The 26,135-nt window shown below is 41.7% G+C and overlaps 3 protein-coding genes across 4 annotated transcripts in view; 1 reads left to right on the top strand and 2 right to left on the bottom strand.

The window, feature by feature from the left end:
• The window catches only part of LOC137265284 (galactocerebrosidase-like), a 28,796-nt gene extending 26,599 nt beyond the window's left edge, over positions 1-2,197 (top strand). For both annotated transcript variants that reach the window (XM_067800643.1, XM_067800642.1), the window contains exon 18: positions 225-2,197. In XM_067800643.1, coding sequence (XP_067656744.1) covers positions 225-440 — 216 coding nt within the window. In that variant the 3' untranslated portion in view covers positions 441-2,197. The remainder of the gene's footprint in view (positions 1-224) is intronic.
• A 787-nt stretch (positions 2,198-2,984) lies between these two features.
• On the bottom strand, positions 2,985-12,849 carry LOC137265292 (galactocerebrosidase-like). The gene is made up of 17 exons (XM_067800652.1): positions 12,629-12,849; positions 11,978-12,046; positions 11,599-11,662; positions 11,095-11,183; positions 10,704-10,907; positions 9,842-9,978; positions 9,177-9,294; positions 8,492-8,529; positions 8,147-8,271; positions 7,614-7,753; positions 7,093-7,182; positions 6,367-6,459; positions 5,781-5,922; positions 5,329-5,509; positions 4,187-4,356; positions 3,507-3,580; positions 2,985-3,216 (listed from the first exon to the last, which is right to left on the bottom strand). The coding sequence occupies exons 1-17, from the start codon at positions 12,758-12,760 to the stop codon at positions 3,064-3,066; spliced, it is 2,019 nt and encodes a 672-aa protein (XP_067656753.1). The 5' UTR covers positions 12,761-12,849; the 3' UTR covers positions 2,985-3,063.
• Positions 12,850-14,122: 1,273 nt separating this feature from the next.
• On the bottom strand, positions 14,123-25,289 carry LOC137265291 (galactocerebrosidase-like). The gene is made up of 17 exons (XM_067800651.1): positions 25,086-25,289; positions 24,631-24,699; positions 23,684-23,747; positions 23,316-23,404; positions 22,944-23,147; positions 22,176-22,306; positions 21,797-21,914; positions 21,318-21,355; positions 20,385-20,509; positions 18,654-18,793; positions 18,131-18,220; positions 17,778-17,870; positions 17,087-17,228; positions 16,415-16,598; positions 15,849-16,018; positions 15,546-15,625; positions 14,123-14,368 (listed from the first exon to the last, which is right to left on the bottom strand). Exons 1-17 carry the CDS (start codon positions 25,218-25,220, stop codon positions 14,216-14,218), a joined length of 2,025 nt encoding a protein of 674 aa, XP_067656752.1. The 5' UTR covers positions 25,221-25,289; the 3' UTR covers positions 14,123-14,215.
• Positions 25,290-26,135: the final 846 nt, after the last annotated feature.

The following is a 26,135-nucleotide window of genomic DNA, read 5'->3' as shown; positions in this document are numbered from 1 at the left end:
CACCAACGCCCATAGTAACAGGTGGGTATTGATATGGGATACATCATGTACTTTGACTGAGCAGATAAATTAGGAGAGTTCAGAATGTATGAAGTACGAATAGCAAGGATTGCTGATTGTCCTGAATCATGCCTTCCATTACTGCTTGTTGCCTAGTAACCATCACAGTCCTGCAGAAATTAGATAACCCACATGGACTCATATAATGTCATTTTTGTTTCCAGGGCACAGTCGCAGTTGGAATGTTGAATGGGAACTCCCTGTTTAACCACACTGTGCCAAGTAAACCTACAAGTGGATTTGTTGGACTCGGAACCGATTCTTGGGGCATCGCCGACTTTGACAATCTCAAAATAACATCTGCAGAGAATCATCTGCATCTTTTACGCCATGTGGAAAAACAGGATACAAAGTTGTATTTTGTACCTGGTGCTCACTGATGGCGCTTAACATATAGCTGTATGTAAGAGTTGATCCATGAAATGATGTGATTATTGAAATGAGGGCAGGAAGTTTTTCAAAAGTATTTTTTATGTGTGTTTAAAACTGATGGGGATGTATTCAGAATGTCAGAAACTGACTTTGGTTTTCATTGTCATAGCATTCAATAGCATTTTTTTATCATTGCATAAATATTAGGGCTAGTTGAAATTAAATATTGCACATATTTTAATAGGAAGTAATAGTAAAGATTATTAGTATGAAAGTTGTGCTAACAGTAGTTATGTAAATCATTGTGATTAAATATAGTTTCAATTTACTAGAATGGACATGTGCCAAAATACCATACAATCTGTTAATAATCTTTTACAGACAAAATGCATTACTTGTTTTTAGTTGTTATTAACCCTTGCATAAGAATGTTTTACAGTTTTGGTAATTTTTTATTTAACAATATCTATAGATTATTGATCTCAAGATCTGTCTCGATAGTAAACCCTTGTCTGTGTGCATTTTCATTATGAAAGAAGCATAATGATCACTGCGTAGTACTTGATCATGTGTCTTACCTTGATGAAATACTCCTATCACTGATCTTACAAGTATTCATGAATACATAAGGATGTATGGGGTTGTGAGTTTGTATGTACCCCACAGACTTGACTTGTTTATTTATGCATATCACACATCATACATTATATCAGTAGATAGTGACTGACATGCATTTTTGTCACCCAAGTGTCTGGGGTTGATGTCGATGATGCCAAAACCGTCAATATTCTTCAGGGCCAAAGTAAGTATAAACACCAACACAGACTTCTGTGTTACCAGTACTTTAAGAGGAGCAATGAAATGCCATTATTTACTGTTATTAAAAAATGTCACAAATATGCCAAATCAATTTTGATAAGTTACAACATGTGTCATAAGAATTTTAGCCTGTTATATTGGCAGCTGAGAGACGCTATGGCAAAGTAAGCCACTTCTTGTACATATCTGTAACACGTATACATTTGTACTTATGTTTAGTGGACCAACCAATGCTGACTCACATCTGTAGTGAAACAAGCCAAATCTATTTTTGGTGGCCAAATACACATTGTCACATGGGCGTTATTACAGCATAAAAAGCATCTGGAATCACAAAATCTGATAGTTCAATAGTTTTTTCACACACAAACTTGGGAGTAATAGTATCAGTGATGATGTCATAGTGCAGGTAGTGTGTCATTTAGAAATAAAAATTAAAGGAGCTACTTGATTTGCTGTTAAATTATGAATACTTGTCCTAATTATTATGTGACACATACAAGATTTGTTTGTTTTCAAGAATACGAAAAAAACCATTCCATGTGTTTCATATCACATTTGAACATTCTAGTGGGTTTATGAGGCATGTTAATCTGTTTGCACTTGTGTGTGAGACTGTCATGTGTTTTGGAGAATGTGAATGTTGTTTTATGGCTGTACAGAATTCAGATCTGTGATATTGTATCATGTGAATTTGTGCCTGCTGTGACCTGAGTTATCACTACATGGTTGACACACACACACATACACATTCAATGAACATGAATCAGTTAATGACATTTCTGAAATTACTTTTGTACATTATATGGATTTTGTTAAAGAAGGGTAAACCATGTGGTAGTTATAGCAACAGCATATTGTATGTATTTGTTATTATTTTTTGTTACACATAAATCCTTAAATTGATTTCCTTCTTAACCAAATAAAGAATAATTTACTCTAAAAAGTGAGATTATGTTTTTATCCTGTGATACTGAGCTGAATTACTTTTACAGGTCAGAGAATAAAGTTGTACAGATGTAAGTGTTGATGTGTGGGGTGTAGCAAGGAGATGCAGAAGCAGGACTAGCACCTGTCAGTGTGTGAGTGAGTGAGTGAGTTTAGTTATACTCTACACTCAGTAATATTCCAGCTATATGGCAGCAGTTTGTAAATAATCGAGTCTGGACCAGACAATCCAATGATCAACAGTATGAGCATCTATCTGCACACTTGGGAACTGAAGTCTGTGAACCTGACCACCTGATCCCATTAGTCGCCAATTATGACAAGCATAATCGTGTTTTATGGCAAGCATTGGTTGCTGAAGGCCTATTCTACCCTGGACCTTCACGGGTTGGTCAATGTTTATCAGGCTCTCTAAAATAGAGCAGTACAGGAAAACAGGCGTCGCAACACATACTGAAAGACAAACGGGCCACCATCAATTGCTCCCCTCTATCCTTTCATGCTGTTGATCACGGGATTGTATAGACCACCTTTTTATCAGTTATTTAGAGACATTACAAACAGATGTCTATGAGAGGTAAGTAATGTTTTTCTACCTGACCATTGTGACAGCATTTTTGGGAATCGGATTGCTGTTTGGTATTCTGCTTCGATGGTTCAAGTGCTTTTGCTGCCAAAATCCGTAAGCGTTGCCAGATAATGACTGACATCACGAGCATTGATCTTCTAAATTGGTATATCATACGTTGGCATGCTCTCCCATGTTCTCCCAACAACATGTTCTCTCGGAGCAACACAACTTGTTTATTCATAATACATGTATATGTAATCAATAACAGGAAACAGCAGTGGTTATATTAAGACTTAAGGCAGCGGTGCGAACCTTATAAGGAGGTTGTCGAAGTCTGCCAGTCCCCAAGTGTCTGTACCTAGGGCGAGGAACCCACTGGTTGCTATAGACGGGGCACGTGCTTCCATCACATACTCATCGTTCACGAAGCCGATCATGCCCTCACCCTGAAAAATAGTGAATGGTAAAACGTGCTTTCGTACACAACATTTAATCCAAGGAAGACTGACCAACATGTGTAAAGGATTTTCGCTACCCACGGTGCCATCAATAGTTTCTCAATGCAGTGTCCCTTGGTGATATCACCGGATTGTCTGGTTCAGACCGGATTGAGTACAGACCACTGAAACTGTGATTGTATATATGATCGTGGTTGCAAATAAGATGTCTTATAAATGTTTGAATTCCACCTGTCAACACTGACTCAAACTACCCAACATCAAGTAATGTAACGTACCGAGACCAGCAGCTCGAATGTGTTCCAGCCAGAGTGAGATTTGATTTGTCCTGTTGACACGACCTGGGTCCTCACTGTAACACATGGAAAGCATTAAACAAATTATCAATCTACCTTCAGATACTGCATTGTGTTGAATTATAAAGTGTCTGTAAGATATCCAAGATCAGTTTACGACCTATGACATTATTTACGTGTCATACGAATCGGATCAGATATCTTGAGAGAGGAAGTTCATGCTTGAAGTACAGTTTATTCAGGTGGTGTGAGATCATGAAGCTAGATGTGCAGTTTAGTGAGTCGTGCTGAATCTTGTAGAGAGATGTAAGCCTACCATAGATTATGTAAGATCACGTAGAGAGATGCTGGCCTACCTTAGGTTGTGTGAGGTCATGTAGAGAGATGTTGGCCTACCATAGGTTTGTAGAGAGATGTTGGCCTACCATAGGTTTTTAGAGAGACGTTGGCCTACCATAGGTTTGTAGAGAGACGTTGGCCTACCATAGGTTTGTAGAGAGACGTTAGCCTACCATAGGTTGAGTGAGGTCATGTAGAGAGATGTTGGCCTACCATAGGTTTGTAGAGAGGCGTTGGCCTACCATATGTAGTGTGAGATCATGCAGGGCGACGTTGGCCTACCATAGGTTGTGTGAGATCATGTAGATTGAGTCAAGACTTACATATGTCCTGTGAGAGGATGTAGAACTTGTCATCGGGGAAGATGTAGAAGAAGATGCCGGTTGTGTCATATGAATCGCAGCCTCCCTGGTTCACCCGTGCTCCTAGAAACACGCCCTTGGTGCCGTTAACTGGGCTGAGGCGGACACTGACCTTGATAGATACGTTCGTCCTGAAAGGTCGAAATGAGTTTTATCAAATAAGTTACAAGCACATTAGCATCAATGTCTGGGAGCAACAAGCCGCCACTGACACATTGGGACAGAGCATAGACGAGGGCCATCGAACTGATAACCTATCGCCGTTTGTTGTCTAGATGCTGCTATCATCATATGCTGTGTTGTTGCTGTCACCATCGTATGCCGTCAAGGTGTTGCCATCATCGTATGTTGCCTGGTTACTGACATCACCGTATGCCGTCAATGTGCTGCCATCATCGTATGTTGCCTGGTTACTGACATCACCGTATGCCGTCAATGTGCTGCCATCATCGTATGTTGCCTGGTTACTGACATCACCATATGCCGTCAATGTGCTGCCATCATCGTATGTTGCCTGGTTACTGACATCACCGTATGCCGTCAATGTGCTGCCATCATCGTATGTTGCCTGGTTACTGACATCACCGTATGCCGACAATGTGCTGCCATCATCGTATGTTGCCTGGTTACTGACATCACCGTATGCCGTCAATGTGCTGCCATCATCGTATGTTGCCTGGTTACTGACATCATTGTATGTCGTGAAGGTGTTGCCATCATCGTATGTTGCCTGGTTACTGACATCACCGTATGCCGACAATGTGCTGCCATCACCGTATGTTGCCTGGTTACTGACATCACCATATGCCGTCAATGTGCTGCCATCATCGTATGTTGCCTGGTTACTTACATCATTGTATGTCGTGAAGGTGTTGCCATCATCGTATGTTGCCTGGTTACTGACATCACCGTATGCCGACAATGTGCTGCCATCATCGTATGTTGCCTGGTTACTGACATCATCGTATGTTGTCTGGTTACTGACATCATCGTGTACTGTAAGGTGTTCCTAGGTGTTGTTTTAGCGCTTCCGCCACCGTATGTTTGAGAGATAATGTATATTGCACGTTTGGGATCTACAGTCACTGTGTTCAGTTCCTTACCAACTATAATCACCAATAACAGCGAAGCTCCTGTTCAGCATCTTGTCGGCAAGGTTGTGACACCAATACAAGGGCTGCTGTAGAACCATCTGACGGACGAACTTGTCGGTGTCCTCCGCCATGATCTCAAAGGAGCCGGTTTGCTGGGCCAGATTAAAAGGCTCCGAGGAAACTTCGTATCCTTTCACAAGAAAAACATATAATAGGAAAGAATAATTTCATATAAAAATGCAGATACGTTTCAGCAAATGGACTTTCGTAAAAACAAGAGTATTTCTTTGTTTACGCGACATAGAAATGTTACAGATTAAACCTAGTGGTACTAGAAACAGGAATAATGATCATGGTTCTATGTAGTTTGATCACTACTCCTTCAAATCCCGGGTCTAATCATTGAGGTATATCACTGCTTTAGACATCCCAGGTCTAATCACTAGGTTGCTTCAACGCACCATCGAAATCATCCAGATATGGTAGAGGGAACCCCTTGGACTGTGGTGGAGAAGGGTAGCTGCCCTTATTTCCAGTCGTCACGGTCGTCAACGTCCAAATTTCATCCACACCGACAGAAAATGTCACTTTACCATTCGTCACCTGTGGGAAATACGCGGTGCATTAACGGTTAATGTAAACATGAAAGTGAGAAATAACCTGTTTCTTCCTCTGTCGACACGCTGTCTGTATGATAAACATGTGTTCATGAAACACTATCCAACAGTGAACGTTATCACCAAAAGATGAGCTCCTCCTGTTTAAGCCAAATGTGATTCTGTCGGAGGAAATGTGCAAAGGTATCAAAGGCATTGTGGACCAATACAAATCTAAACGTAACAACGGTTCCAGGGGAGACACCAGAAATGGGTTTGACTCATTGTACGCATTTTGGAATCGAACTCAGGTCTTGGACACACTGGCTATCCCGCCACTCCACAATGTATACGCAGTGGTACTATCGTACTAGAAACTGTCGTAGTATGCTGCAGGAGGCTATGTTGGAGGATAGAGACAAATAAGGAAACGATATCGACAATAGGGTACCTTCAGGGGCTGACGTTTCTGAAAGATGACATCGCTGACTCCGAGTTCAAACCCAAGCTTGGTGTACCACACCTGCAACTCTGTGATGCTCGCCTGGAAACAGGGAAAAGAGAACAGTCTTCATCAAATATAAATGACTTGCTCAAGGTCATATTTCCATATGTTCACTAACAAATTAAAATAGCAAAATGATTACTCGTTTGCCAAGTAATTATTGTTTCCGGGGCGGAAATATACGAGGTGTGCGATTAACCCGCCAGCTGAAAATGTAGGCGTGGGTTAGATCATGTAGATTACTTTCTTTTCGAAAGGAAGTATTTAGCTTGGTATATCATTCAAGTGAAATAATTTACCATGGAGAAAGAAGTCTCTGTAACACATACACCATTGATTGAAGCATGCAGAAAATGTGTGCGATGGCTGAATGAAATGTCTTTTGCAAGAAATCGCCAATAATTGTTGGAACAAATGTTAATGTTTACATTCTTGATGTGTATGATAGACAACTGCCAAGGACATCGCACCTGGCGTCAGTATGCAACTGTGCAGGATACTGTATTCTTTAAAAATGCTAAGGACAGAAGTTGGTGTGCACTTAATGTTCATGAGCTTCTGTGGGAGAAACTGGGATTTGCGTCATTGTTTAAGTAAGTTTCAAATTCGACACCTTGTATGTTGGAGAACTGTTCGCAATGCGTGAGGCGGAGTTCCTAAATTCACACTTACGAAGCTTCCTTCAAGCTTGAGGGTGATTTCAGATGGAGTTACGTTGTATGGTTTTAGTGGCGGCCGTACACATATAGAGTGATCTTGGCTCTGAAATTAAAATTACAACAGGATCAAAGCATAAAATTCTTCGTAGAACAGACAGTGGTTCACAAAACGCTCTCTGCTCCGTTCTTAAATGTATGAAATTGCATCTATATGGATATGAGAGTAAAGTTGACTTTTGTAAAACGTGATCGTGGATCGTGTAATTAAAATTGAATCAGAGCATGTCAATTCATTTAAGAACATATAATGGTTACACAACATGAAAAACTAACATTGATTGTTCGCATGTAAGCTTTTACTTTATCTAAAAAAAACCAAAACAAAACAAATCCGAAACTAAACAGGCAATTTTGTGATAATGAGGTTCATTTAAACCAATCTGTCATCACAGTGTGCGTTTCATGATGGGCAACAAATCACGACCAAAATTCCTGTGATATCTAATTCTGACATCTAATTATTAGCTTATTTACCATAGTCTCAATGACAATAGTGTGGTGCTTTTTGTCCAGACTGATGAAACCGACGTAGCTTCCACCAGATTGTAAATGGCCGACACCATGGTCATGGTTGAGGTAGTACCAGCCTATCTCCGTGAACTGTGTGGTGTGGGCTGAAGTGGAGAGAAAGTGAGAGTGAGAGCGAGAGGTTGAGAGAGAGACTATAAGCATTCCTTGAAATTATTGTTTTGGACATTGAACCTGGACAAATTCATGTTAACGACTAGTACCCTAAGGCATAAGGTCATTGGTACGTTCTTAACTATTTACAAAATACTGTCTTTGAAAAACGAATCAATCAACATTCATTAATCAACAATTACAACTGATTTACAGTATAACAGATGTCATATCTGGGGTAACGCTTTCTTAGTAAAGTACAAATTCAAGTCCCATCCCACCTTCAGAGTCAGGCACGTAATCGCCAGCACACAATGTCAGCCGCCTAGCCCGCTCAGCCACCGCGACGTCCACTTGATTTACAATACTGTACAGAAGTCAGTTACCTGTTATCCAGATAGGGTTCTCCACGACGTAGTTGCCGCTCCATGGCTCCGCCGCAGTCATCAGCCCAGCACGGTAAAAGGGCAAACCTTCGTAGTAGCTGGCGATCAGGTTCCAGGAGATTGTGCTTGGAATATGAAGATCGTGGAATATATGTGACAAATATGGAATTTGAGCCGAAACACATGGCTACAGTACGCCTAGGACAGTGTAAGGTCGTCATTCGAACTGCAGTTATTAGAGAGAACTGAGCATCTGTTTTACCTGTGTGCCATGTCCCTCAGTGCGTGATCACAACTTGCTCGCAACACAGTCGTCATTACCAATATATGATGGGACCCTCTTACCTTGTCATCAATCCATTGACGTAGTTCTGGTTGAGAATCTGAAATAATTAATATCGTTCAACATCATCTTTATTTCGACTGTTCGCATGCCATGAAATTATCACTTAACCCCTGGTTCTCGCAACCTCAAATTACTTTGATTTTCATTTGCCATCATTTTCATTCGTCATATGATTTGCTACGGTATACTGTCTAGCGAACCAATCAGAATGCCAGTTACAAACCTGCCTCAAGGCGAAAACAGATAGAACGTTATGTTAGTTCCAACCCTTAACCATTGCATTTTTCGTTATCTCACTCTCCTTGGTGGAGAACTGTTCATCGAGAATTTATTGGAGAGTTAATTGAGGTTTACTGAAATGCGGGCCATGAAGAATTTGCAATAGGCAAATTCCTACATGGATATGCGCTAGGTTTTATAACACTCTTTGCATAGTAGTTCTGCTGAAGTCATTGTAATGTAGCTCTGCTCTGCTTCCTTACGGAAGAGGTCTACTTCCGATACGGCCACGTTCCGTATGAAGTGATATCTTAAGAACTCAGAACTGAAGAACACATCAAATATTGTGGAAACAGTAGAGTTCTTTGCAAGGTATCTTAAGTGGTCAGTCATGGTTCACAAAATAGTCCCCAAAGCTATCAAGCTGACCAGACATTCTTCACATCTGTTTGCTGTCGAGCCTACCCTAGCCCAGCAGCCGGCGCCGGTGTCGTTGTTAAAGGTGCTATAGTCTTCAGATGACCACAACTGTTTGTTGGTCCTGAGGGCATCCAGTGTAGACACAGTGCCAGGGTAGTGAGACCTGACAAGACAAAACTAAAAGTGAATATGTGGCACCTGAAAGCCCGAGCGGATGCAAGTTTCAGACATTTATTTATTTAATCCACGAGGATGGACCGGTGCAGACAAACCTTGAAACAGCATCCGGACCACCCAATATTCGAAACCACAAAGTTTCTGTCGAGCCTAATGCAAAGCACTGTGCTCTGCAATTTGCGGCGCATGAAACATTAGAGCATTCAACACATGGACGCACACTAAAACGCGCGCACAAATATACGCTCGCGCATTCTCTCTTACACATGCACATACACCAAGCCCATTCACATGGGTAAGTGGATTTTCAAATAATTTATTTTTGTACATAGATACAGATCTAAGTCTTTCCTTAATATCAACTCTAATTCTACCCTCATATTCTAAGGCGCATCAGGTTGAGCAGGGCTAAGATTCGTAGACGTTCCAAGAGCCTAGTATAATAATGATTGATTTCAAAAGAATATGACCAGGTTCCTGTTAAGGTAAATAACAGTTTGATAGAGACAATAGATGCATGAGGAAAAACCCACCCTATGTAATCTATTGATGCAGCCAGATTTTTGTCCTTTAAGATGTCGTCGGCGATGCCCCAAGGGTTTGTGTAGTCGTCGGCTGCTACTATTCTGACGTTGCTCAGGTTGTTGCTGTCTAATGTCTTCCTCAGCGTCTTCAAGACAAGACACATACATACAAGCAAGAGGGATCAACATATGGGAATACAATAGGTTTTACGTGTCCCCAATAATGAGCATACCTTTTGAGTTGTAAGAATCTTTATGGTGTGAAATTATAGTTCTGCAGATTTGATGAGCGTCTGAAATTAAAAGGGGTCTCTGAGCTCCATTTCTGATATTTTATTAATGTAATTTAGAAATATGTATGTAACATATGTTCATTTCAGATGTTAGTCTAGGTAGGAGCTTTCCGCGTAAACAACTGTATTGTCATGCCATCAAACTGCTTAAGATGACATTCTAACAAAGTAAGTACCAGAATGGACGTACAGTCACCGGCGAGAGCACTCTTGTACCCTGTAGAAAGGACAGTGGCATGTGAGTACACTATCATCCATAACCTAATGGTCATACAGTGACAACGATCTGATGTGCTATTATGTTTGTTCATCCATATGTTATTGGCGAGAACATGTAAATATTGTGTCCTGAAAATGGCCGTCATGCTTCATACAACAAAGATCTTCGGTGGTGCGCAATATTTTCCTCGGGTTCTTTGTTGGGCCCCGTTCCACAAGGGGTGGTAGAGATGTTAAAGTATGGGGTTTGTGATCATCTCAGCGCTATGATCGTTTTGTGCAACGCTGATGCCCTAATTGTTTGGGTTCTTTTCTGAGGACCAGTCTCGCACAACCATCACTTCAATGATTCCACTTACTTTGATGTATACGTCATTGTAAGGATTTTCGTTCCAGATGCCAATAAAGTCTATGGTAAGGTTATGATACGCCTTGGCGCCTTGGATCCACTTCAAGATGTACGTTGCCGTCTGCTCTGGTATTACATACGGGTCCTGCGGGGTAGTTGCTATCCAGCCGGGGAATCCCCACGGCAGACCATACAGCTTGATGTCCGGGTTCCGCTAAAATAAAGACAAAGTTGAACTTTGACCAGGAATCGTTTCAAAGATGCAATGATCAGCACAATCCCTGTCATGAGCCATGGTATGGTTCTGTACAATAATAAATTTAAGGCCAAAGGAGGAGTCAACAACTTTCAGAGGGACTTCATATGTTCTAGTAGGTTCTCTACTGTGCAATGAGTGGTACCTTCTTTGCTTCTTTCATAAGCCACCATTCATACCCTCTCTGGTAGTTCTCCTCCCAGCTGTTGTGCATGTGGGACGCCTCGGTTCCATCTGGATTCGAAACACAATTATCATTGTCTTCAGCTCTACCCCACGAGACAAACACAGTTCCCGTACTGGAATGTAGGCTAGCATAGATATTGGTTCAGAAGAATGTATACGTTACTTTTGGTATTTCCATACTTATATAACAACCAACAGACGGTGGTACAGCCCTCTGGATAAAACGCCGAAAACATGGGTTCGATTCCTTACATGGGAACAATATGTGAAGACTGTATCTGATATTGCTGGAGTATTGCTACAGCCGCGTAAAACTAAACTCACTCACCCACTCACTCACTCACTCACAATTACAGTTTAAGCATCATCATCAACATTTTGAAAAATATGCAATTGTATATGGAGCGGTTAAAGAACTAAGTCCCCCTTTAATCTACTCAGGCGTTGTAAGTGTTAGGTATACCAGTGCTCTGTGCATCTCCACCAATCTCCACCTTCAGAATTTGCAGACTGGCTCCGAAGTTAGGCTGGAACAAGAAACCATTTGAGTTATAGCGCTAGTAATACAACGATAGAGGCCTCATAATCACATCACTGTACCATGCGACTGATGCTGTTTTCTTGTAAAATGGAGCTATGTATTTCTTATCTTCTTCTTCTCCTCCTTGCTTTTGTTTGTTTGTTTTTGTTAAGAGAGTGCCTATGATCATATCACAATATGGAAAGACGTATTCACAGGATGTTTTAGTAATTGTCAAATGTGAAATATTAGGCTTTACGTTCAACACTCAATTTAAAAAAGAACAAGGTATTGAAACAAAGCGTTTTGACTTGTAACTCACCTTAAAGAGGAAGTCGAGAATCTGGTTCCGCTGTTCATCCGGGTAGTTGGCCAGGAGCTTTGACGTGGCCTGAAGGTGGAAGGTAAGTGGAAGAATTGTATCTAGTCATGGCATGGAGGACATTTCAACAACGGACGCACAAGTGACAAAAACTATGTTCGTTGCACTTCCGCTTTTTACATGTACGTATCTTGAAAGTTTGAACAATTGACTAGTCATTGCATGTGTTTATGATGGATGTCATACGTAGAGCTGGATACGCTCTCATGGTGTCACCACTGTTTGTCAGCGATTTACAAGCACATGAAATTCATGATTTAGAAATTGTAGAATCGGAATTGCTTTAATCAGGTGTTTCTCATGGACGACTGTGATGAGGCACAGGGGCAGCATGTTCAATGGAGTTTCCGGATTAGAATTTATCTTCAGCAACCCATGCTTATCGCTAGATGTGAGTAATGTGACCCGGTGGTCAGACTCACTGACTTGGTTGACACATGTCATCGTATCACTGCTGGCTAGATCGATGCTCATGATGTTGATCACTGGTTTGTCTTGTCCAGACTTGATTTTTACAGACCTTCACTACATAGCTTGGATTACTACGGAGTGTGGCGTTAAAGCAACAAACTAGCAAAAACAAAAACCTACCCCTCCGCCGCTCAGCCCGCCGACCCCGTCAAACCTCCGACCGAGACCAAATGAATCAGATATTTCGTATACTTTAGCCTCACTATTATACACAGCAACCACACTTAGTGTCAGCAATGACAACCACCTCATGTTGAAGAGCTTGGTGTGTCCGGTTTTGTGCCCAACTGCCTGTCTTAAAAATATCACGCATATCCCAGTCAGATATCTTCAAGTCATATGACTGAAATGACAGCGTCCTGATTGGATATCTAAGGAATATATTCATTGTTATTAATGTTACAAGGTCTGCGCATATCTCTGTTATCCACCAACCTTAATCTTGCTTCTATCTTATCTCGGTGTTTTGTCCTTGTATCCACCTGCAACATCCATCTCAGGCGAACATATTTGTTTTTAGTTTTATTTTTTAGGTAGATGTTTTAGTGAATATACACTTTTCTGACCAGTGATGTGATGTCGGTTCCTTCACAAAAATGATCAAGAAAAATGAATGATCACAGAACAGTGGCAGGCAATCAAATCTTGGTAAATTAAATCTGGCAAAAACTTCAAATCTGGTTACTTCAGGAAGCCTATAAGGTGAAATTACACAGAAACATGTAATGACTGGATATTAAGATAAACTTAACGGTCCTTTGAATGTTATCTGCATAGTAATTAAATATCTGATATTTAAAGGCAGGCTCAATAAAAGAATGCCTTCCTTCCGTGCATTTCAGAATGAAAGAAATATTATAACCTTTCTAAGTAATTAGCGATAACTGAGTGCAGTATCAGCGTATTCTACAAATGTTGGTCAACTTGCCATTATCTGTGAATCTCCTTTGTTTTATGTCCACACTGCAATGTCGTATGTTGCAGGAGTTGACTGACATTGTAAAACCAGACCTGGGAATACTTCAGTCTATGATCCGACGATCTGAGAGTCTGACTAATCAGAAGGTTGTGGTTCCATTCCAGTCTATTGATACGCAAGTCTTGTTTCCCATTTTAGAACATGGTGCATTTGAAACACTTAATCCTTCCGTCATCACACTGTATCATTTGGAGGCCTTTGATCCGAATGAGACACATCAGCCTGGCAGGCAGTGAACAGGCCTCTCCTGGTCTGCATTTAACACTGAGGCAATCTCTCTGTCAACATCAAATTGGTCATGTTTTTGGTGAAGACTGTCATGACGATTTTCTTCAGACCGTCTGGCAATTGCTGTTGGAAGTTTAGCATGCAAATGGTACCAGTTGAACATCCAATCACATACTGTTTGCACATACTGAACACACTGTTTTCTTGTTACAACGTTTGCCAATGTAATTGACTTATCACTCGTTTGAAAGTTCCGAAACTATACATCCAAATGCCAGAATATCTTGTCATGCCACACCAGACACAGCCTTCAGCCCGTTTAATGTCAACGTTGCAGAATGCTTTTTGGTAATAACTCGTTGCTTTCTGTGGCTCGAAGGTTAACGTGTGCAAAGCAAAAGTTCTTATCCGTTTCAACGTGTTTATTCATAATATATGTTATACATTACATATACAACAAAGGCGAAGTTTAAAACTTCATGCAAAGAGGATGTTAAGACTTAATGCATCGTTGTGTTCATTATAAGCAGGCTGCCGAAGTCTGCCAACCCCCAGGTGTCTGTACCTATGGCCACGAACCCATTGGTTATTGGAGTCGGGGTTCGTGTCTGCACGACTGGCTCCTCGTTCACAAAGGCGATCAAACCGTCACCCTGAAAAACAATGACGGTACAACTCGCTTTAATATACAGTATTCAATCTGGCGCGAAAGGAACATCGAGCCCCACAATCCCGTCACCTGGTATTTTTCAGTGCTATGGCCATTGTATAGCCTGAATAAACAACATATGAGTAACTTGATACATGACTAAAAACAATTTCCGTAATACAAATTAGTAATTTCTTAACTAAAACGCATTCTTACTTTCTCAAAACATTCTTTGATTCAATGTATTTGAAATTACATCAGAACCCTTAAGCAGTGCCAGTACTATGTGAGTCGTTTGTACACGTGAGGCACGAGAAATGATCAATAATTTCCAAAATATCTTTACAATGCATGGCACAGGACTGTGTCATTTACTCATCCCTAGACGAAGTTACCTGTTTCAATACATGTCAATAGGAAATCAGGTCAACCAGCTGTATAGTCACTTTAATGTGTACATACTTACAGTGATACAATGTAGCCTTAATGTTTACTGGGTTTATACAACGATGCTGTGTTTGTACGGATATAAACCCTTATTAATTGTTCACTTCAAGAGTTTTTTCTTGTGTCGCCCTAGTCCCGGTCCGATCACAATAATAAGTATGCGGATTCACAGCTAACCAGAATCTCGAAACATATTTTCATTAATTCTACATGTGTTTAAATGACGGATCGTTCACACAACATGTATCTTTGAGTTCTATACATAATGCCTTACACTACATACGTTATGTACATGTTTGAAGACCCGTTAAGACCCGGGTTAAATTGGTCTCCAGGAACCAATGCTTATCGCAAGAGGCGACTACCTGGATCAGGTGGTCAGATTAGCTGACATGGTTGATGAATGTCATCGTTTCCCAATTTCGTAGATCGATGCTTATGGTGTCACTCGCTGGCCTGTGTTGCACAGCCGCCATCATGTACCTTTAATACTGCTAGGTGAGGTGTATTACAAGCATTGTATCAACATTTGGTACAAATGTGAGTATATATCTGATCGTGGTAACCGTGAAGATCCTGTTTAGAAATTCATCATCAGTAAACCATGGTTGTCGTAAGATGCGATGGATACGATCGGGTGATCAGGCTTGCGGACATAGTCCTATCCGATGATCAAAAACTAAACTCTCTCATTCATGGTCGTCACGACTGCACAACACCTTAATTTCACATACCGTGATTAGTAGCTCCATTGTGTGCCAGTAACCCCCCGGGTTAGAATTGATTGGTCCTGATGACAAAACCTGGGTCCTCACTGTAACACAGGGAGAGTGATAAACAGACTATCGATCTGCTATCCAATCATATTGCTTAAAGTACTCTTAGCTGAGAGACATTTTGTTTGGTGTGCGGTTCACTGAGGTCATAGGAAATCATGTACAAAGACGTAAGCCTTATATACTTTGCGTGAGATCCTAGAGGTTGGTGGGAGAAATACACTTGTTATCTGAGATCATGTAGATTGATTTAAGACTTACTTATGTCCTGTGAGAGGATGTAGAACTTGTCATCGGGGAAGATGTAGAAGAAGACGCCAGTAGTGTCATATGAATCGCAGCCTCCGTGCTTCACTCTTGATGCCACAAACACACCTTTGGTGCCGTTAACCTTAGTGAGACGGACATGGGCCTTGACCGATACATTCGTCCTGAAACGTTGAAACAAACAACTACACCGACGCCGGTATGTCACAAGAATGTCAGAGGACAACCGATTCAAATCAGTTCAAATGCGTGCGAGCATGTGTCTGTCCACTACTAGGGCCGTGTATTAGCAAGTACATTTCAAGGCAATATATTCCGATTCTGGTACCCGTATTCCTGTACCGGAATTAGAGAAAGAAAGTGAGAAAAACCATTGCATTTGAAAGGCGTATTGCGATATACCGGTAATACAGTCCCATCTACTGCTATGTATCCATTCTTCGTGAATTATTAAACATTATGCATAAGGATGAATACGTTATACATATCTTGTCTTGGAAGTTTGAGAGACTAATATATTGCAGGCTAGGGATCTACAGTCACCGTGTTCACTTCCTTACCAACTATAATCACCAATAACAGCGAAGCTCCGATTTAGCATCTTTTCTGTATTGTTGTGACACCACATCAACGGTTGTTGTAGCACCATCTGACGGACGAACTTCTCGTTGGCATCCGCCATGATCTCAAAGGAGCCGGTTTGCTGGGCCAGATTTACAGGCTCCATGTTAACCTTGTATTGGTCTTCAAGAAATAATAACGAAATATTTTAATAGAAATAAATGCGGATACGTGTCACCAAATGGACTTTCGTGCTAAACAACGGCATTTCTTTGCAAACATTACAGAATCAACATAAGCTACATAAAAATTAAATGCTACTCGGGTACAAGTCTCTCTCTCTCTCTCTCTCTCTCTCTCTCTCTCTCGCTCTCTCTCTCTCTCTCTCTCTCTCTCTCTCATTTAAAATGACAATTAAAAATTGTTACGCCCACAAATAAAAGTGGCCCACCGATGCCGGAAAAACATTCCACGTCTTTTTATTTAACCTTATTGGTACTAGAAGCAGGGAGAATGATCGAGGGTTTGTGTGTATCATTCCTCTTTCAAATCCCGGGTCTCATTCCTAGCTTGCATCAACGCTCCTAGACAACCCAGGTTTGTCTATTAACTAAGATACATCCCAGCCCAAGACGAGGTATTTAGGTTTCCAAGTTCCAGCTGGGACGCACATTCGAACTCATCCGCATAAGGTAGAGGGAACCCCTTGGACTTTGGTGGAGAAGGGTAGCTGCCCTTGTTTCCTTTCGTCAAGGTCGTCAACGTCCAAACTTCATCCACACCGACAGAAAATGTCACTTTACCATGGGTCACCTGTGGGAAATATTCGGTGCATTAACGGTTAATTTGGCATACATAACCAAAAACGTATTTCCTCAAGACACATCGATCAAGACTCCTGTACATGTGTTTTTGAACATTTTCAAACAGTGATGATACCATATACATAAGGTGAGCGTATCCTTCTCAAACCAAATGCCATTCTATTGGAGAAAATATGTTCTGGTATTAAAGACAAGCTGCATCAGTACACATCTGAATCCAGTGATCTAGGCTAAACGAAGGGCCTATGATCAGCTGTTAGTATAATGACGATGAATAGAATTGTGCTGAGTTCATAGTGAGGTTTGACTCACCATACCCATTTGGGGAATCGAACCTGGGTCGACAGCATACGATCATAACATACAAACACCTTGAACAACAAGGTGTCTAAAGGCCACTCAAAGAAGTTACTAAAACACCTTGGTTTACCCACTGCTGCACAGACTATAAGTAAAACTAGAAACTGTGGTAGTATGCTGCAGGAGACTATGTTGGAGGATAGAGACATTGAAGCAAACGGTATCGGCAATAGGGCACCTTCAGGGGCTGACGTTTCTGAAAGATGACATCATCGACTCCTGGTTCAAAGCCAAGCTTGGTGTACCACACCTGCAACTCTGTAATGCTCGCCTGAAACAGTGAAAAGAGAATCGTCTTCATCAAATGTTAAGTGACTTCATCAAGATCGTATTTATGTGGTCACCAAACACTGAAAATCGTAGCTTTGTCACTAAGTGAGTGAGCAGTTTTACGACGCACTCAGCAATATTCTACATATCATATGATGGCTATAAAGAATAAACAGCCTAAATACTAACTACATACATGTTGGAGAACTGTTCGCAGTCCTCTGCTATGCGTGAGGACGGAGTTCCTAAATTCACACTTACGAAGCTTCCTTCAAGCTTGAGGGTGATTTCAGATGGAGTTACGTTGTATGGTTTCAGTGGCGGCCGTACACATATAGAGTGATCGTGGCTCTGAAATTAAAAGTACAACAGGATCAAAGCATGAAATTCTTCTTAGAACGGACAATGGTTCCCAAAACGCTCTCTGGTCCGTTCTTAAATGTATAAAACTACATCTATTTGAATATGAGAGTTGACTTTTGTAAAAAGAGATCGGGTGATTCCCCTGGATCGTGTAAATGAAATTGAATCAGAGCATGTCAATTCATTTAAGAACATATAATGGTTACACAACATGAAAAACTAACATTGATTGTTCGCATGTAAGCTTTTACTTCATCTTCAATTTTTTTTTTTTAATTCTGAAACTAAACAGGCAATTTTGTGATAATGAGGTTCATTTAAAACAATCTGTCATCACAGTATGCGTTTCATGATGGGCAACAAATCACGACCAAAATTCCTTTGATATCTAATTCTGACATCTAATTATTAGCTTATTTACCATAGTCTCAATGACAATAGTGTGGTGCTTCTTGTCCAGACTGATGAAACCGACGTAGCTTCCCCCAGATTGCAAATGGCCGACACCGTGGTCATGGTTGAGGTAGTACCAGCCTATCTCTGTGAACTGTGTGGTGTGGGCTGAAGTGGATGGTTTGGGAGAGTTAGAAAGAGAGAATGAATAAAAGGAGAAACGAAGAGACAGACACATACTATGAGATTCAAAAAAAGAGAAACGCTGATAGGCAGAGTAACAAAGAGAGAGGCAGACACACAGAAAGAGACGACTGAAACATCGTCAAAGGTCGCTTTGAAACTGGGCAGTTGCAGTCTGCAGTTGCCCGACATTTCAACGTTCATCAGAGCACCATATGTCGCCTTTAAGATCGTTTTCTACAGACCAATTCCATCCAAGATAGCCCGAGAAGCTGTTGTCCAAGAGTTACCACCCAAGTCTAGGACAGCTACATCCGAGTGGGTTCACTTGTGTCATCTCTTCTTGACACAAAGTGTCCCTGGTTTGAGAGGAGTGTCCGACCAAACTGTCAGGAATCCATTTTGACAAGTGGGGATTCGACCACAAAGACCGGTTGAGAGACTTCCGACGGAACTGGAACTTTGGAAAGTGGAGGTCACTCTGGTTCAGTGATGAATCACGATTTTTTCTTCACCAGCTAGATGGAAGACAGCTTGATGAACGTTTTGCCTCTAACTGCAGTCGAAAGGTCGACAGATTCGGTGAAGACATTGTCATGGTGTGGGATGCGATATCCAGCCCACAAACAGCATTCGAAATAATAGCTGTCCCGGAGGCCCAGTGCTTGCTGTCATTGCATCCGGCCGTCAGTTTAAAATATTTGCAGGCCCTTGTGGCCTTCAGTAAATTAGCTGTCATTTTTGTTTCCCGTTTTAATCTTTCTCACGCTTTTTTTCTTTATTAACGTTCGGGAATCACCAATGATCCGCCATGTTATAACTTACAGTTTCACTCCCTGTTAGTTCAGTGCTTTGCGCACAGGAATGTCAACACCAGTCTTTACCGAGTAAAAACCTCGATGCGCCATAGGCTTCGTCAGTTCATTTCGTAAAAACAGTGTGAAACTGAACATGTGTACAGTGTAGTCCTTATTGGTTTGGGGCTTCAGATTTCATTTGGGGCCTGTAGATTTCAAAGTCTGCAGACGCCAGCAGACTCTGATGGCCAACTGGCAACTTAAAGTATTGCAAACACCGCACACAAAGATCTTATTTCGTGGTGGTTCTGTGGAATTTGACAGCAAATCGGCACATCAAAGAATGTCTTGCACGTCACATGCTTCCGATTATGGACCGATAGAGGGCGTTGTTCCAGCATGACACTGATACTTCCCATACAGCATGCGTCACAGTCCGCCACATTGCCAATTCTAACGTCAGTGCCTTACCATGGCCTTCCAGATCAACAGATCTAAACCCTATACAACACCTATGGAATGAACTGGATCGACGAGTACGTCAACGCCAAAATACGCCTCAGACGCTTACACAACGAAAAGGGTGGGGAAGAATTCACAAGAGCGACCTCGTCGACTCCTCCAGTCTATGCCGAGACTGTGCAGAGCAGCATTTGCTGCCAATGGTGGCTTTGACGTCATCTTGTGGGCATACACAAACACAACACAAAGCTGCTATTTGTCTATAGACGTGTAAGGGGGAGGGGTTGGGGTGGAGTGGGGAAGCAGGTTTGTTATACCAGTTATCCAGATAGGGCTCTCCACGACGTAGTTGCCGCTCCATGGCTCCGCCGCAGTCATCAGCCCAGCACGGTACCACGGCAAACCTTCGTAGTAGCTGGCGATCAGGTTCCAGGAGATTGTGCTTGGAATATGAAGATCGTGGAATAAATATCACAAATATATTGAATTTGCTCTTACCGAAACACACGGCTACAGTACGCCTGGGACAGTGCAAGGTTGTCATTAGAACAGCAGTAGAGAGTACGGAGAATCCGTTTCACTTGTCAGCATTGCGCATCACGGTTTATGATGACAATTTGCTCTCAACACAGTTGCGACTTATCATTACCAATATGCATTCTCTTGGGAAAATCAGAGGGACTTCATTTTTAATTTACGACTGAAAGAACTGGGAGATTTATCGGGGTCAATCAATTTTGATATGATAGTAATGATGTTTTTTTCAGAATGCACCACCACTTGCACTTCCCTATGAGCGTACGTTTTTAGTAATAGTATAGTAATCGTAATCAGGTATGGTAATCGGTCCTGAAAGATGATTGGTCTATGACGTGAAATTTGCATGGGTACGATTTTCATTTTCAAACAAAACAAAAAAAAACGACCAAAACCAAACACTAACATCTGTGTGATGCAAGATGATTGTCAAAGTTAATGGTCACCAGTGATTTATCGACCTTCTTGAAAAGCGTCAAAATCAAAAAAGTTAGAATACTGACGCCCATGCACGCATATGGGGCTACTGCGTTGTACACGTGCATTCCGTGCATAAGGTTAAGGGCTGGTGATAAAAAGAAATGGTGGTGCGTTTATAAGATGTCTATCTTTGAAAAGTTTCTTGGCGCTCATACTTCTCATCCAAATTGAAGGTTCAGATCCCCCTCCTATTTCTATGAGTGTAAAATTCCTCTGGCGCCCGTCTATGTTACCTTGTCATCAGTCCATTGACGTAGTTCTGGTTGAGCAGCTGAAACAATGAATACATTCAAACAGTGTTATCCCATCATCTTTGTTTCGACTGTTCGTTAAACTTGCTCGTAACCCCTGAACTTATCCCGTGGTTTTCACAGTCTCAAATTACCCGCTCTTGATTTTCATTAGCCAATACGCGACACCGTTGAACGAACCTATGAGAATGCCAGTTACAAATCAACCTCAATGTGATGATTTTAAGGGGAGTCACCCTTCTTCCGATACGGCCTTATTCTGTAGGACGTGATGTCTAAGGACTCCAAACGACACACTGAATATTATGGAACCAATACAGGTTATTTGGCAAGGTATCCTAAGTGTTCAGCCATGGTTCACAAAATTCAGTAGTCCCCCAAACCATCAAGTTGACAAGACTCTTTCCTATCACTTATTTCAACACCTCGTCTCATGCCACTGTTATAAAAATGAAGTCTACCCTAGCCCAGCAGCCGGCGCCGGTGTCGTTGTTAAAGGTGCTATAGTCTTCAGATGACCACAGCTGTTTGTTGGTCCTAAAAGCGTCCAGTGTGGCCACAGTGCCCGGATAGTGAGACCTGACAAGACAACACATAGTCAGTGTCAGACACCTTTGTTTCTCAAGTGTTTGAAATCATCTTCGTTCAGTCCAATTTGTAGGTAAATTTTAAACAGGTTATCAACCTTATATAGGCAGGGTGAGTGAGTTGGGATTTATTGATAAATCCAATACTTGTTCTGATTAAATCATTAGTTTGACAGGCATATGACAAGGAAAACCGGTAAGGTTATACAAAATATATTGATATAGACAAAAAGATGCAAGAGGACAAACCAACCCTATGTAATCTATGGAATCAGTCAGATCCTGGTCCTTTAACATGTCCTCGGCAATGGCCCAACCGTTATCGTCGGCTGCTACTATTCTGACGTTGCTCAGGTTGTTGTTGTCTAATGTCTTCCTCAGCGTCTACAAGACAGGACACATACTTAAAGCAATAGGGACCAGTGTTTTGGAATATAGGTTTTCCGTTTCCCCAAATAATGGGCATACGTTGACTAATTATAATAATACCTATGATCAGCAGCATCACGTATTTGAATTCCAGGATTGGTGTGATATGTAGAGAGACTAATACCACTTGAGTGCTGGTGACAATACATATTCCCGTCACAGACGGCATGTCACCAACGGATTATAATAATTTTTATTAGTGGAGTGAGTGAGTGAGTGAGTGAGTTTAGTTTTACGCCAATAATCCAGCGAAAATGTTGTCGGTCTGTAAATACTCGAGTCGGGACCAGACAATCCAGTGATCAACACTATGAACATCGATCTACGCATTTTGGATAATCCATGTGCCATCCATGTAAGCGAGCTTGACCACCCGATCTCGTTAGTCGCCTCTTAAAATAGGCATGGTTTACTGAAGATCAATTCTAACCTGGATCGTCACGGGTCATTCGTGATATGAAATTCCACGCAAATACAGCTTTAGTTTAGTCTCCATAGGTGGGCTACAAAGCTTGACCTACTTTTCTGATTGGCTGTTTGATTTATCATAGTACCAGTCTCACACAGCCATCACCTCAATAATTCCACTTACTTTGATGTAGGTGTCATTGTACGGTTTTTCGTTCCAGATGCCAATAAAGTCTATAGTAAGGTTATGATACGTCTTGGCGCCTTGGATCCACTTCAAGATGTACGTTGCCGTCTGCTCTGGTATTACATACGGGTCCTGCGGGGTGGTCGCGATCCAGCCGGGGAATCCCCACGGCAGACCATACAGCTTGATGTCCGGGTTCCGCTAAAATAAAGACAAAGTTGAACTTTGACCAGGAATCGTTTCAAAGATGCAATGATCAGCACAATCCCTGCCATAAACCTCGGTATGGTTCTGTACGATAATAAATCTAAGGCCAAAGGAGGGGTCAACAACTTTCAGCGGGAATTTTTACTGTGCAATGAGTGGTACCTTCTTTGCCTCTTTCATAAGCCACCATTCATATCCTCTCTGGTAGTTCTCCTCCCAGCTGTTGTGCATGTGGGACGCCTCGGATCCATCTGGATTCAAAACATACTGATCACTGTCACCAACTCCGTCACGCATCAAATTGTTTGCGTAATACATTCATTCAATGTGGGATGCCCATTTCTGGTGTGGTGACATCCTGTGATAATACTCTGACAGGGGCATGGATAGATAGATACTGGTTCATAGGAAGATTTTCAGGCATTAGTTGTCAGTATTTATCCACTAACATTATCAGTTGTAACATAAATAGGATCAATATTTTTTAACAATTTATGTAAGTTCTATAAACATGTAAGTGTGAGTTATACCAGTGCTCTGTGCATCTCCACCAATTTCCACCTTCAGAATCTGCAGACTGGCTCCGAAGTTAGGCTGCAACAAGTAAGTTACTTTCTTCTAAAACATTTGAATGATAGCGTTAGTAATACAGTGATACTGGACCTTTCGTACAATTTGACTGACGGCGCAAGTATACTCCTAGGTCAAATGTAGAGATATCATGAAAATCAGGTAATATGATACACCCAGCCTTATCACCCATACTGCATATCTTGACCATGTTGAACACCAGTGCTTGTCACCACACATTAGACAATGTGATCAATTCTCAAGCAGTTTGTTTAGGAACATGTGGACACTGTTTCAACAGTGGACTGAACCCAGTTAGTTTTTAGTAACCTGATACCTCCTGTAGCTAGTTAGTTTTTAGTAACCTGATACCTCCTGTAGCTAGTTAGTTTTTAGTAACCTGATACCTCCTGTAGCTAGTTCCACATCAACAAGAATTTTCGGAGGGTGGGAGGTGTCATACTAATTACTGAATAACGCGTTTACTGCTGCTGAGAGATCCTAAAAGATAGGGACTTTTCTAACATTTGGCCTAGGACTAAGAAGGACAATGATACTAGGACTCTCATATCATTTGACTGACAGCGCTCATGGCCCCTACATTAATCAAGAAACTGCTGTACCATGTGATAAAGGACAGTCTTCCTTCGTGTATTTGGCGTAGGTAAGTTTGTATGTTCTAATTTCTATCTACTGACTATTCATAACTTATTGCAAACTTCTTGAGATGTATTTGGGGTTCGCCAAAATTATTGAACTGTTAATGGCCTTTCTTATCAAAAGACCTTTGGACCAAACATTCGATTATTTCACAGCCTGTTTGGAGTTTAGAAATCAGTATTTATCTTCAAGTTCAACACTCATTGAGTTCAATTTGGTATTTAAAGAGTCTTGACTTGTGACTCACCTTAAAGAGGAAGTCGAGAATCTGGTTCCGCTGATCATCCGGGTAGTTGGACAAGAGCTTTGACGTGGCCTGAAGGTGGAAGATTCGAAAGGTGAGTCTGTGGAATATACTGATTAATGTCATGGAGGACATTTAAACAACTGACACATCCATGACAAAAACTATGTTCTTTGCAACTCTCGTCTTTTAAGTGTACGTTCCCTCTTGTTGCTTTCCAGGTGATGGACTTTGCTATTTGTTTATGACTGGTGCCATTGATGGGGCATGACCTGGCATCATCACTATTTGATAGTGATTCATGACGAGATCGTGTGGTCAGACTCACTGATTTGGTTGGCACATGTCATCGTATCGCAGCTGCGTAGGTCTGTGATCATGCAGTTTATCACTGGATTGCCTGGTTTAGAGACCGCCGCCATTTAACTAGGATATTGCTAGTGCGTCGTTAAACTTACCCCTCCGCCGCTCAGCCCGCCGATTCCGTCAAACCGCCGACCAAGACCTAATGAATCAGATATATGGTATACTTTAGCTTCACTACTATACACAGCAACCAGACTGAGTGTCAACAACGCTGAAGACCACCTCATGTTGAAGAGCTTGGTGTGTCCGACTGTGTGTCCGACTGTGTGCCCAACTGCCTGTCTTATGTATATATATATATCACGTGCATCGCGATAGGACAGGTCAAATGCCGCTGAAGTGATAGCTGCTTGCTTCGTATACCTATGGCAGATAGCCGTTGCTGTATGTGTCACAAGGGCTGTGTACATTTCTGTGTACATTGAGCTTGGAGACATAGTGTGAACTTGTACTGGATTCCTCAGTCGTCATTGCAAATTGAGCTAAGCGCATACTTTATAACGTATAATACTGAGTGCATCCACTTGGCTGGACCTCTGGTTTATCAGGAGGAATTAAACTGTCACATGAGAATGGCAGACCACTTCGTGTCCATGTCCGGACCACCCACGAGTAGATAGAGAGACAATGGAGGTGCTCTCTTCGTCCAGAATAGAGCGTCTGTTGGAGGATTCTCGCAAGGAGGCCAGAATCCTCCCATCCACCTGGTCGTACTGGACAGCTCAGCACACCGGTTGATCAACAGTCTGCAGTCAAGACGTAGCGCATGGGTCGCCCCATGTTGTAACCCTTTATACAGATATACACATCGATATTAGAAATAAACCTGACAGATATTTATCGTCATTACGCCTACTGGTTAAAGCGTTCGCTTGTAAAGCCGAAGACCAGGGTTCGATTCCCCACGTGGGTACAATATGTGAAGCCCATTTCTGGTGTCCTCTGCTGTGGCATTGCTGCATTATTATTATTAAAAGCGGCGTAACACCCAACTCACTCACTCTAGAGCGTGTTTTAAGCCACTTTTTGCCACACTACGACGAGTGGCGGCGTGGGATAGATACATGTGCCAATCTATCCCGTGTCTCCCGCGTGGTGTACTGACTGACTCCGACCCCTGACGAATTATGATGATTTGTAGT

This window comes from Haliotis asinina, chromosome 15 (genome assembly GCF_037392515.1).
Source record: "Haliotis asinina isolate JCU_RB_2024 chromosome 15, JCU_Hal_asi_v2, whole genome shotgun sequence".
NCBI lineage: Eukaryota > Metazoa > Mollusca > Gastropoda > Lepetellida > Haliotidae > Haliotis > Haliotis asinina.
Note: the sequence above shows the minus strand (reverse complement) of the source record. Positions and strands in the feature narration are given on the sequence as shown.

Bases quoted from the DNA above. Each gene is read 5' to 3' on its own strand.
- LOC137265292 (XM_067800652.1), bottom strand. From the start codon at position 12,760: ATGAGGTGGTTGTCATTGCTGACACTAAGTGTGGTTGCTGTGTATAAT. The intron at 11,663-11,977 runs GTGAGTTACAAG...TTCTTGTTCCAG, and splicing joins TTCTCGACTTCCTCTTTAAG to CCTAACTTCGGAGCCAGTCT. The intron at 7,183-7,613 runs GTAAATAAGCTA...TTTTAATTTCAG, and splicing joins CTATTGTCATTGAGACTATG to AGCCAAGATCACTCTATATG.
- LOC137265291 (XM_067800651.1), bottom strand. From the start codon at position 25,220: ATGAGGTGGTCTTCAGCGTTGTTGACACTCAGTCTGGTTGCTGTGTAT. The intron at 18,794-20,384 runs GTATAACAAACC...CATCCACTTCAG, and splicing joins GAGCCCTATCTGGATAACTG to CCCACACCACACAGTTCACA. The intron at 16,019-16,414 runs GTAAGGAAGTGA...TCAACGTTTCAG, and splicing joins GTTATTGGTGATTATAGTTG to GACGAATGTATCGGTCAAGG.